The sequence below is a fragment of the Emys orbicularis genome, chromosome 9, assembly GCF_028017835.1.
Source record: "Emys orbicularis isolate rEmyOrb1 chromosome 9, rEmyOrb1.hap1, whole genome shotgun sequence".
NCBI lineage: Eukaryota > Metazoa > Chordata > Testudines > Emydidae > Emys > Emys orbicularis.
The window spans coordinates 48,724,050-48,737,425 of NC_088691.1; the positions used below are offsets into that span (position 1 = coordinate 48,724,050).

The 13,376-nt window shown below is 50.0% G+C and overlaps 1 protein-coding gene across 17 annotated transcripts in view; it reads right to left on the bottom strand.

Moving 5' to 3' along the window:
• Positions 1–13,376, bottom strand: part of KIF1A (kinesin family member 1A) — a 148,187-nt gene that overhangs the window by 113,236 nt on the left and 21,575 nt on the right. For all 17 annotated transcript variants that reach the window (XM_065410667.1, XM_065410666.1, XM_065410665.1 and 14 more), the window contains exons 2-5: positions 5,666–5,742; positions 3,024–3,203; positions 1,734–1,799; positions 648–826 (exon numbers count right to left, since the gene is read on the bottom strand). In XM_065410667.1, the coding sequence (XP_065266739.1) occupies positions 648–826; positions 1,734–1,799; positions 3,024–3,203; positions 5,666–5,742 (502 nt within the window). The remainder of the gene's footprint in view (positions 1–647; positions 827–1,733; positions 1,800–3,023; positions 3,204–5,665; positions 5,743–13,376) is intronic.

Sequence of the window (13,376 nt, forward strand, 5' to 3'; positions counted from 1 at the left end):
GCTTGGCAGCCACTAGCAGCACTTGCTCAGAGCGCAGAGCTGGTGACGTCAGGCAGAGCTCGGTAACTCCACAAGGCAAGATTGAGAAGAGCGTGAGCCAATGGAGCTCACACTGGACCACCTCTTAATGCTCAGCTCTGGTTTGGACACCTCCGCCTCTAAGGAGCTCACGCAAAGCCCGCTGCAGTCAATGAGGGTCTCCCCATTGAATTCAGTGGGCTCTGCGCCAGGTCCCACACGCCCAGTCCCACCTCCACAGCTCCCTGGGGGCAAGACTCAGGATTGGCTCCATCACAGGGCAACATGAGGCTAGTGGACAGCACTAAGGAGACGAGATGAAAACAAACCTGGGTCGGTGAATGGGTGCTGCAGTGTGGCTGCTCTCTCTGATCCTGTCTGCTTTGTGCTCGTTGAGATATAGAGACAAGAGCACAACAGGGCTCTCACCAGCAGCCCACCTAGCCAGCTCAGGAAAGAAGCCGAGTGATTTCTGAGGCAAACGCGTCTAGGCCCTCCCAGCCAGAAGGCAGGGGCCTAGGATGTGGAGCACACGCTGGGTGATGTAAAGCAGGGGATTCTCCGGACAGCACTGGGGTGGGGAGGGGAGGGAGGGAAGGAAAGGCACCAAGACTGTGCCCCTCTCTCACCTGGCTTTATTCCCAGAGTCCATCAGGTCCTGGATGTCATTGTAGGAAGTGACAGCCAGCTTGGAGAGGTCCTCTACATAGGGACCCAGGAGGGGGTGCTCCCTTACCCTCAGGTTCCCCTTATTCTTGGGATTCAGCAGGTCCCGCACACGCTCACAATATATCTCCATGTAGCTCACCTAGGGGACAGAGCGCACAAAGTCTGTGTCTGACAATGGGGGGAGGGGCTCCCACATCACACAGGACACAGACCCAGTTGTCACCCATCCTGACACACCCAGTGTCTTGCTCTAGGAGCCGCCCCGTTCCAGGCAGTGATCGATTGATTCCAATGGCTGTCTTAGCGTGAATGAGGGCAGAGTGTGGCATAAGGGCCATGGGCAAACCCTGCCCAGCATGCAGCCAGCTTTCCTCCGGCCCTGCTGAGGCCCTGCATGCCTCACCTGCCAGTCTGCACAAGGGGCTACGGAAGTGCGAGTGACTTTGTCTACACACCAGAGTTGCTTAGTTAGCTAAACTGGATTCTAAATAGGTTTGTTACTGAATTAAGCTGAACTGATATAAGGCACTTTTAAATCAGTCAGAGTTTCACCAAGATAATGTTGACTTCAACCCCATGTAGTTAAAGGGATGCCAGGGAAGGCAGGCCAGGCCTGGGTGAGGGTATGTATCCCGACAGCGATGTCAGATCCAGGGGTGGACCTGGAATCAGATCACAGCAGGACTGAGATCCCTGGAACCCGAGGGCTGCAGGCCAATGACTGCTGACCCATGAGAACAGCTGTAGCTCATTAGACCCCTCCCTGAACCCAGATGGGAGCAGGTCTCTGTGCAAGGGTACTAGGGCCTGGGAGTGACAGAGCAAGGAAGGCAGGTCTCCTCAAGGGCCTGAGCCTGGAGCTGCAGGTAGTATTACATGGGAGCTACTCTTTGGTTAATACGCAGGGTAACTGACCCAGGGAAGGAGCAGGGCAGGCCCATGCAGCAGTGCTGGCAACGGCCCACCTTAACATATCGTCCCTGTCTCCTCAATAGGCGCTTCTCCCCGGCAGAACGCCCCCACTGTCAGCGGGAAGGGCCCCATACCTCCACAGAATAGGACATGTTGTCATTCGTGGTGTCGTTGATTCGGGAGAAGAGGTCCTCGCACAGCTGCAGCAGACAAGGAGAGAAGGAGACATGGCTGCTCACATCCCACATAATGCAGCCAGAGTCATTGGGGGGAGGGCGGTGCCAGGGAAACAAGGATTCTTCCTTGTACCCCAGAAATGGGAGCAGCAGAAAGGCAGGCAGGCAGGAGGGGAGCCTGTTCTCTGTGCTCACTCACACCCTGTTCTGAGTGACTCTGAGCGACATGTAGATTAAGTGGCACAGCCAAAGGCACTGCCAGGACTGTGGATTTCAACTGCTTCAGCTCAGTGACGAATCAGACCTTTGTGGCCAGGTTAATGTCTGGTAGAACTCCCCTGCCTTGTGTGGAGTCAGAGCAGGAATCAGTCCGGCCAAAGCCTGCACTCGCTCACAGCCACTGGCTCTCGCAGGGCTGGAGAGATGTATATGAGGACACAGTATGACTCAGTCATTCAGCCCAAAGGTTTCCCAGCCACTCAGGTTTCAGAGTAGCAGCCGTGTTAGTCTGTATCTGCAAAAATAACAGTACTTGTGGCACCTTAGAGACTAACAAATGTATTAGAGCATAAGCTTTCGTGGGCTACAACCCACACTCAGGCATCTCTGCTGAGAGCCTCCACCTATCTCACCTCTAGTTTCTGTGGACTGATGCTTTTACTGCCCCCTTCCTGTTCATGGCAGGTCTGGGATCTCCCTTGCTCTGCCCTGACCCTTTCCAGGAGCCCTAAAGGCGACTCCCCAGATGCTTGGTGGCCTCCAAGCAGCTCATACCTTCTGCATTGATTCCCATCCCGGGCTCCTAGCTTCACATCCCCTCCCAACTCTAACTTTCCAGCTGCCCTGAGTGGGAGAGAATCCAGGAGACCAGTAGCCATTCTTCCTCCCAGCCCTGCCCTTTGTCAAGTTCCAGGCAGCCAGTTCTGTGTCAATTTCCCATCTGGTTGGTAGCTCCTGTTCTCGCTGGTGCCACAGCCCTGTTGACTCCTCAGTCCTTGCTGCCATCATCCTGCTCTCCCCCGGCAGGTAACTGCTTCCTGTCTCCTTGCTGGCACTCAGCAGCTATCAAGGCCCCATATGCAGGGGGCGACAGCCTTTCACCCACATGGGAACTATTCATCTGCCCTGCCCTCCATCCCCCAGCAGCCTCCTTCTCCTCCACACGCTCCCGGCTATGACCCGGCTATGAGTATTCTTTGTTCACAGCCAGCAGCGTGCTCTCCCTCAGGTGGTGATAGTCTCTGTTACCTGTGGGATGATGCCTTGCTGATCCTTCTCCTGCCTCCCCATCATGGTGTAGGATTTGCCAGCGCCTGTCTGCCCATAGGCAAAGATACAGACATTATAGCCCTCAAAGGCATGCTGCAACATTTCCTCCCCGATGTCCTGGTACACCTGCTTCTGAGATGCATAATTGATGTCTTCGGGCTGCGGGGAGGAGAAACCAGAGACAGAGGTCAGAAGGGAGGGAAGGTGTGAAAGAGAAAGTGGAAGGAAAGAAAACAAGAAAAATGGGAAACATCTGGCCCTCATTCTTCTTTCATTTGCACTGGTTTTATCTGGGTGCAATTCCATTCACCTCAATGGAGCAAAGTTACTCCTGTCCCATCCTAGTGCAAGTCAGAGGAGAATCAGAGCCTGCATTATTTTCTCATACTACTGTTGCTGAGTCACTCGTGTATCAAAACCAGAGGCACACTGGGGCATCCCTGGCAATGTTTCACCGACTGGGGAGGGGATCCTTTAAATTCCATAGTGTAGGGCCACTAAGGAAAACCTCTCAGCACCAGTCCCTTGGTGGCACTCCAATGCTGACATTGAGAGCTCTTGGCTTCCTGATCAAGGTACAGATAATGTGAATGGGGACGAGGGCTGCTCTGATGCACTTGGGGAATTGCTGGACAAGACTCCGCCTCACTAAAATTGTGACACACCTGTCTGAGGATCTGAAAAGCTGCCCAGCTCTGGGCTACATCAGAGAGGGAGCTGCCAGCAGGGCATTCTCCACAAGAATCCCTGGATTTTGCCATTCAGACCTCTCTGGCTCTCAGAGCCTGGGCACAGTGCATAGCCCCCTCCTTTTGGGCAGTGTGATGGGGCATCCACCCCACACTGGCCAGTAAGGGGTTAATAGAACCCTAGGGAGGCTGTGCAAAAAGCAGCCAATGGGAAAGGGGCTGTGAGGAGCAGCCAATCAGGGCCCAGCAAAGAGCCTCAGGGCAGAGCAGGGCTCAGTAGCTGCCTGGAACTTGAGGAGGGAGGACTGTATCTGGAGTAGGCTGCAACCCGACAGCATCATGGACAGAGCAGTGCAGGTAGGAACCCAGGGAGAAGAGAAGGAGCTCCGGACAGGCTGCTGAGGGTAGGAAGGTCCGTGGCCATGGGGAAGTGGCCCAAGGAAATGCAGCGATAGCAGAGGAAAAGGAGTTGCAGGTGGACTGTTGAGAAGGAGTGACAGGGTGCAGAAGGCAGACAGGAGTGTTGGCCTTGAGCTAATCCCTAGAATGACCAGGGGGAGGCGTCAGTCTGGTGGTGAGTGACGCGCTCTGTGACAGGCAGGCATTTGGGAAGGGGTAAGATTTGTATTTGGGGGTTTAGGGCTGGAGGGGAGATGGAAATTGCACTGCTGAGGGAAGCTGTTGGCTTGCTGCAGCCTAGCTGTGTCAGGTTGGATTGCACAGGTACCTATGCCTTGGGTGCCTAGAGCCTTTTCTGAGTTAGATGATTGAAATTGAAATAGATTGTTAAATAAGGGACTTGGCTCCAGCTGATGTGTCCTAGTAAAAAGCTTTCTCAGAAATGCTATCTGGTTTCTACCTCCAGTACAGCACACCTCCTTCCAGCCTTGTAGCTAACACATTTGAGGCTCTTTAGTGCCCACTGAGCACAGGGGACACAGTGAGGAACCAGGAACACAGCTGGGCAAAGAATTCACAACAGCTAGTCAGATTTCAGGGCTAGTTGTGTGTGAATTGTCTGGGAGCAGACTGTTACTGTGTCTCAGGTTGGTCTGTTATGTGAAATTACTGAAACACTTCACATGAATTACTTTCAACCTGTAGCTTTTTTGGGAGCATTTTGTTGCAAGTAATGAAAATTCAAGCTGTGATTGGTCACCTATATTCCTACTTCATGCTGTGACTGGTCCCTGTGTTTCTGCTTTCTGAGTGGAGGAATGGAATGGATAGATGCCAGTTTCCTGGAAGCAATGCTCATAGACAGCCAATAAAAATGAGCTTCCAGCCACTATTCATGTTTCAGTGAATACCCCTGCCAGGGAACTCCTTGGCTAAAACGATTGTGGAAAGCAAGTGCACAAAGGGCACAAACACAGCTGAAGAACAATTATTTAGTGAATGTATTCATGGCACAGGACTTTTCACTGCATTCCCTTGGCCCCAGCTGTGTGGCTGGGTTACATTGTCATGGGATTACCACAGATCATTTTTTAGCTTAGATCAGCAGTTCTCGACCTTTTCCACCCTGTGACCTGAGTCACAACAGAAAACAGTATCAGGATGCTGCTGCTACCTATAGTTCTGGGAACCTGCTCCCATCTAGCCATAATGAAAGAGCTTGTGTCCCTGCCCTCAGACCTGTTTACAAACCCACGGCTTGGGTTCTTTCACAGTGGCTGGAAGGGGGAAGGGTGACCAGCCCTGGTGTGCCACCCAGTGGTTGATTTGGGACATCAGCTAAGTCATCTCGTAAGGAGGTGAACCCTAAAGTACAATGGTCAAGGAGACTGCCCCCTCTTTCACAGCTGGCAGTCCTTATATCAAAACCTTTGGATCACTCCATCCCATCTACCCCAGCTTCTTAACAAACTCCCCATTGCAAAAGGGCCTCAAGGCAGGAAAATCCACCTGGAACAGCAGGTTTCCACTTACCGTGGTGTGAGACCAATAGGAATAGTCAAAGCTGAAGCTTTTGGGCGTCTCTTTGGGCTGCTTTGGGTTAACGATGGCTAGAAAGAAACAGATAGATACAAACACACTGTAGATGAGCTGTCAGCATTTGGCCACCCTCATTAGCAATCAAACCTTTCTGGAGACACCTGCCATAAAGAACTGGAAATGAACAGCACAGCAAGTCATGGAGATGGAGCTTGCTTGCCTCTAGATAACTGGCTTACACCAGCATTGGAAGGCTGCTGCTGCCATCTGATGGCTGGGTGTGGTTAAAGGAGTTAGAATCATAGAATATCAGGGTTAGAAGGGACCGCAGGAGGTCATCTAGTCCAACCCCCTACTCAAAACAGGTCCAATCCCCAGACAGGTTTTTGCCCCAGATCCCTAAATGGCCCTCTCAAGGATTGAACTCACAACCCTGGGTTTAGCAGGCCAATGCTCAAACCACTGAGCTATCCCTCCCCCCCTGAGTTGATGGTCTCAGTCCAGTTCTCAGTGTCCGCATGACAAAACCGCCACCAAATCCCTTTTTGGCACTCTTAGCAGAGGGGCCAGGCACTGAACAGGCATGGAAACTGGACCACCGTTTCCCCTACAGATGGTCCCTCCTAGCGAGGAGTGAGATGCAGGGGAAAGGCAGACAAATAGACAGTCCAATCTTCATCTGACTAGACTATGTTACAGGCTTACCTCTTTGCCGAGGTAAGCATTCAGAAGGGAGGCGGGTAGGCTGCTGAGTCGCAAGGAGAAAAAGCCTGGGTGTTCTTGGCTGGCTAGTTTGTTTCAAGTGCAATAGGACTGGGGGTGGGAGGGAAGCAGGGATTTATTTTGATAGTAGGGAAATAATTGGGTAATCGTATATAATCAAATAATGGGGCATCATTTCAACCAGGAGTCCTGCTCAGGACAAGGTTTATTAATCAGTAATGGCTTCACTTAGCGAAGGCTTAGATGGTGGTATCTGCAGCTCCAGCAGGTATGGGATATTTCCCTGAAGCTGTGACTGATGGGAGGGGGTGGGGACTGGCTAGAGCCAGACCTCAGTAAGCAGTCTATGCAATTCCCGTGCAGGATGTCCACACCCCTGCCAGTTGGACGGGTAAAGTGCTGGCATATACCGGGCTGCAGATGCATGGAAATACAAATACTGCCTGCTGCTGTGATTCTCCAACACGCAGCCGAGAAACGCCATGAAGAGCCCATGTAGCCTGGGGCCCTCCAGATACGCCCAGAACCCCTCATTCATCTCATACTGCACAAAGGCCTGCGGATCACAGCAGCCACCTGGCTGACTAGAACTGCCTCCAGAGTCCATAACCACTGCTTGTGAGCTGGCCGGAGCTGGGGCTGCAGAGCAATGCAAACATCAGCTGAGCCACTGGTGCTGGGCATGCTGCTGCAGAGCACTCCCTCCTCTGACCCATGCCCCTGCCAGCCAATGGAGCAAGAAAATAACTCCGTCACTCTTGGGTGGGTGGGTGGGTGGATGGAGCACTATGGTCCCAGCAGCATAGAGAAGTCTAAAGGACACTGGTGTGATCTGGGCTCCTCAGAGCCTAGAGTGAGAGCATAGGAGCCCACCTTTAACCCTTTGTCATCAGCCGCTGCAGACTGAGCTTTGAGGCTGCCCTGCTGGAACCTCCGAGGCAGCAATGAGAATACAGGTCCCTGCTCTCAGCCTGGGGAGGAGCTGTTCACCCCAGACCTGGATGTGACCCCCAAGCTATTAAACATAATTAACAGATAGAAAAGGCAGGGTGGGGGAACACATCCGTTCCCAGGGACAGCCATAGAGCCAGCTCTGCTGAGTCAACCATCTGCCAGGGACAGTAAATCACATACTATCATCGTTGTAAACCAGCCACCCTTCCCTACACGCCATGCAGCGGCCATGACTCATCACCTTCTCAGCCATGCTGCCCGGTTCTGGCTTCCTACAGCCCAGTAACCTGCCTTACCCATTGTGTGTGTTGCCGGTGCTATGATCACTCCGGCACATCACTTCAATGCAGCCAGCAGGCCTAGCAGGGCGTCCCAGCCCCAGCAGCCGTAGGGGTGTCACAGGCCCAAGGACTCCCTCCCCCAGGGGGTCCCACGGGGAGGCAAATTAGCATTGTATGTTGCTAACACGGTTGCAAGCATCGCAAGGCATTTCGGGGGAGGGTCAAAGGTGTGTGAGTGTAAAGTGGAAGATTCCTTTACAGGTTGCAAAAGGCCAAAGGGGGAGGGAGGAAGAGAACAGAGAACAGGTTAACTTGACACTTCAGCTAGCTCCGTCTGAAGATAAGACGCTGACCCTGGTCCAAGGTCATGAGCTCGACGAGAAATCTGCAGCTGCCCAGCCGTGAGAAGGGGAGAACTAAGTTGAGCAAGGCTGCAGAGATTGCAATGAGAACAGTGAGAGCCAACCGGGGGGAAAACAAAGTCTCTGGAGCCGGTGTGTTTTGGGAAAGCCATGGAGCCCACAGTGAGTCGGTTTGGACTGGCACCAGGAACAGAGGGCCCTAAACAAAAACACCCCCAAAAGAACCCAGGACTAAAAACCCTCCCAAGTGCCAAAGCAAGTCAGAGATCACAGCGGACCCTGGATGACCCATGCATGGGACAAGAACTCCTGTCCCCCCGCACTTCTTCTTACGTTACACCCAGGCTTGACCAGCCTCGTTTCGTGCGTGTGTGAGTATGAAAGTGGGTTAGGGCTGGGGTACTAACGCTTTCTTGCTTCCTTTGAGTGACGTGGGAGCAGTCCCAACACTCACCGCTGTTATTTTATTATTTTATTAATAAAGCTTTAAAACTTAGACACTTGGTGTGCTCTGTCATCTCCTCCCCTAAAGATCCTGCGGCCTCAGCCTGATTACCTGACGCCTCAGGCAGATTGGTAACATAAATCTGTCACAGTTTTGATGGAGAATTGCGGAGGGGGTCCCTGCAGAGCGCACCAACTGCTTTGCCCTTGGTATTTCATGTTTGCTCTGTCCAGCACTGTTGGTATTCCATGTTGAGGATTTTATGATTAAAGGTGTGCCCACTCTCAGCCTTAGTAGGTCTGAGAACCGGAGAGAGGTTTAGCATTCCTCTCTCCACCCCGGTTGGCGGGGGTAGGGTGCAGGTGGATATACCCCCGGGTTGTACAAGTCCCGGGTAATGGGAGGAGGACTCAGGCAGTCTCGCTCCACGCATATAATCCTCGGTGCATATATCCTCAGCCGTAGCATGCCTGAGTTGAAGAGGAGAACATAGGGTGTCTCGCTCTGCCCAGGAAGGGTTTTTGGTGTATGGACCCTCAGTGGTATTGGACCGAGTAATACGGAGGGAGGCTTAGCATCTCTCCCTCGGGCCCAGGGGGCGTAAACATTGTAAGCCCCGGTGCCGGTCAGTGTGGGCAGAGTGAAATCTCAAGTAATTAAAAACACCTTAAAAGTGGTACTAACGGATTGTGATAACATGTTCAGGAAACAGAAGGGTACAGCTGCGAACTCGGGAGTCCTGCAGTCATGGGCGATGGCATCAACAATGGGTTCAAGGCTGGACGCACAGGCATTATGGAGCGCGGACACGGTAGTCCGGCTGCCCAGCCCGCTGGTGTCACGGGAGGCAGGTGGACCTGATGCCCGAGCCATGGGGGAGGCAGCAAAGAGGGACAGAACTCTGCTGCCTCTTTCAAAGGGGGGTGAGGACCTCTCACGGCTGGAGAGGGTTCTCACCAAGGCGGGATACAATCCCTGGGGTTCCGTGTAAAAAAAGCAAAAGGGTAAAAACCTAGGGGCCGCTGTGGGAGTAATTTGAACTGCAGCAGCCATGTGGTATCAAATGTTGTCGGGACAGAAAGAGGAGTTGGGGAGAAGGGAGGAGGTGTGTACCCGACAGCTGGTGGAAATTGAGCAACTGAAAGCGCAGATTACTAACCAGGCTGCAACCCAAGCCTATGCCCAGGACAAGTTGCAAGCCTTGAGACAGGACTTCCAGGCGGAAAAGGCAGAATGCACCCACCTGGAAGCACTGGCACTGGCTAAGCAAATACCAGTCTTTCAGGGACTAGTCAAAGACTTGACTATTCGTGCTCAGCATAAGCCACGAAGGCAGTGTGCTCGCATGAAAAGGAAATTGAACAGTTAAAATGTCAATTGGCCGTGCATTCGGTCCAGGTGGCAAGCCTCACGGGGAATGATTCAGGTGAACCTTGTGAGGATCCTCGATTTTGGGCGGAACCTTGTTGCACCCCTATAGCGGCCCTCATTAAAACCAAGAGGTCCAGCGGGTGAAGGGGGAGAAGGTCATATGTACGGCACCCCCAACTACAAGGAGAGCACCCCGTGGGGCGATTATGAAGAGGAAAGGGACCAGGAGAGATGGGGGCTAGTTAAGGAGCCCACCCTCCTTGCTAAATTGGTAGTGGAACAAAGCCTGTGCCCATGGAAAGGGATGGTTCAATGAGAAAAACAGGATCGGGCCCAGATAAGCAGGCAGACAACAAATAAAGAAATTGGAAAACAGGTTGGAAGCCTTGAGGGCATAGTGGCAGGAGTAAGGAAAGGAGTACATACAGATATGGGGAATTTAAATCTCTGAAATAGTACTTGGAATGGTAAAATCTACGTTGATTACAGTGTCATTTTGGAAGATAAGCAAGTGATTTAAGGAAAGAGAGTGAAAAGTTAACTCTGCAGAGGCTGGAGGGAATTAAACAGTTAAATGTTGTAAAAGTGTTAGAGAAAAAGAGAATTCTTGGTTTCTTGGTTTCCCACTGACTTCACACATTAACCAAGGCAAGTGTCATTTCAAGCCCTGTTCTGGGATGTGTATCTGACACCAAGCAGGGGTTGTGCGTGTTGAGTGCTTCCAGGATCAGACTTTAGTCTGGGATTTTCAAAGAAGATTTTCACAGGGAGTCAGGTGACCAATTCCCATGGATCTGCACACCTAACTACCTTAGGCTCCTTTGTAAATCAAGCCTGATGTCTACAGGCTGGCAGTGCTACTATTACTTATCCAGGTGTTAGAATCATAGAAGATTAGGGTTGGAAGAGACCTCAGGAGGCCATCTAGTCCAACCCCCTGCTCAAAGCAGGACCAACACCAACTAAATCATCCCAGCCAAGGCTCTGTCAAGCCGGACCCTAAAACCTCTAAAGATGGAGATTCCACCACTTTCCTAGGTAACCCATTCCAGTGCTTCACAACCCTCCTAGTGAAATAGTTTTTCCTAATATCCAACCTAGATATAACCCACTGCAACTTGAGACCATTGTTTCTTGTTCTGTCATCTGCCACCATTGGGAACAGTCTAGCTCCATCCTCTTTGGAACCCCCCGCCCCCTTCAGATAGTTGAAGGCTGCTATCAAATCCCCCCTCACTCCTCTCTTCTGCAGACTAAATAAGCCCAGTTCCCTCAGCCACTCCTCGTAAGTCATGTGCCCCAGCCCCCTAATCATTTTTGTTGCCCTCCGCTGGACTCTCGCCAATTTGTTCACATCCTTTCTGTAGTGGGGGGCCCAAAACTGGACGCAAAACTGGACTCCAGATGTGGCCTCACCAGTGCCCAATAGCGGGGAATAATCACTTCCCTCTATCTGCTGGCAATGCTCCTACTAATGCAGCCCAACATGCCGTTAGCCTTCTTGGCAACAAGGGCACACTGTTGACTCATCTCCAGCTTCTCGTCCACTGTAATCCCCAGGTCCTTTTCTGCAGAACTACCGCTTAGCCAGTCAGTCCCCAGCCTGTAGCAGTGCCTGGGATTCTTCCGTCCTAAGTGCAGGACTCTGCACTTGTCCTTGTTCAACCTCATCAGATTTCTTTAGACCAATCCTCCAATTTGTTTAGTTCACTCTGGACCCTATCCCTACCCTCCAGCGTATCTACTTCTCCCCGCAGCTTAGTGTCATCCGCAAACTTGCTGAGGGTGCAATTCATCCCATCATCCAGATCATTAATGAAGATGTTGAACAAAACCAGCCCCAGGACAGACCCGTGGGGCACTCTGCTTGATATTCCAATCCACCTCCCAATAACTTCATAAATATCTCCAATTCAACAGGTTAATCAATATTTGGAGGATTTTCCTGCCATCCTGTATTAGGAGAGGAACATCACCAGACAGACATTTAAATTGTTTTATTTAACTAAAACAACAATGTTATGTATTCTGGATTTTTTTCTTCAATAGCAAACATAATATTTTAACAAAACAAGCGTATGAATTTTTGAATTTAGTTAAACATTCGTTTTTTTTTAAATCAGGTTTGTTTTTATTAAAATTGTTTTTAACTAAAATAGTTAAACGAAATTTAAAAAAAAAAATTAAATCGACTATATCAGCCAGCTCAACATAAGAAACTTAAAATATTGGCTTCTGTAGCTAACTCAGTCATCTTCACCTTCATTTTCCTGTTTGTTCATAATCTGGAAAAGAAAAACAAGCTTTCCTGCTTTTTCAGGTCCCAAACGATTTCTCAATTTGGAATGAATTAGTCCAAAGGAAGAAAATATTCTTTCTACACTGGCAGAAGAAGCTACTGCTGTTAAAAGTGAGATTATCACTTCAACAGCCTCTGAATACAAGTGCTTAAGTGACTTCCACCAGTTCACTGGTGTGACTTTCTTCAAAACATCATCAGCAAACATATATTTCTTGAATGGTTCACCCTTAGCTCTAAAGTTTATTATAGTTGGCATTATGGAGGGATGTTTGCTAGATGTCCATGTCATAGCCAACTCCTCTTGTCCAGCAGTTAAGGTTTGACCCTGGTACCGAGTATTGAGAGTATTTGCAAGAAAATGAGCTGGAGATATTGCTTGTCCCATTTGTTTTTTAATGCTTGTAATTTAACTCTGTCATTGCATATTTCTCTTTTTAAGATATCTCACTCAATTTCTTCCAAATTTCAACAGCGTCAGCAATAAAACAGCTATTTCTTTGCATTTTGTTCATGGCTACAGAAATAGGCTTCAGGGTACTCTGCATCTGTTCAACATTTCTCTTAAGCCCAATGTTGAGAACTTTAGCTGTGACAGTGCCATTTATTTTTTCACAATTTTGTTCACAAACTGTCATCAGATTAGGCCAGTTTTTGATATTGTGCTCAAAACAGTCCACTATTGAGTTCCATCACACGTCTTGTGGGAGAGTTAGCTTGGTTCCTCCCACTTTTTTCAGAGCAGCTGCTGCAAAGTGGTTTTTAAGGAAGTATTTTGCAATTTCAACAACATTAGCCTTTATTTCTGGAACACTGAAGTCTTTGGCTAAGAGGTGCATCAAATGAGCACTGCAACTGTATGTTATTAGCTTGGGACTCTCTTCATTCTCTTCTAAATTTCTTCTTATCTTGAATACATTTGCAGCATTGTCTGTGACCAAGCTGCGTATTAGACATTTTAATTTTTTTTCAGTTTGTGATAGCTTTTACTGCTACTTCTTGTAAGTATTCTGCTGTCTGTGCAGTTCCTGATGTATCAATTGTTTCTGTAAGGAAGACATTCCCTTCTTCTGTTGTCACACAAGCACGTACAACAGGATTATTGTGGATTACCCATCAATGCTCAGGTTAACAATTTCATCCTCTAGACCTTTTGCACACTGCTCAATTTCTCTTTCATACACTTTATCCAGCAATTTGCCTGTGACATCTGCTCTGTTGAGTGGACTGTATCCTGGTCTTAATGACCGAACCATGTTAATGAAGTGTA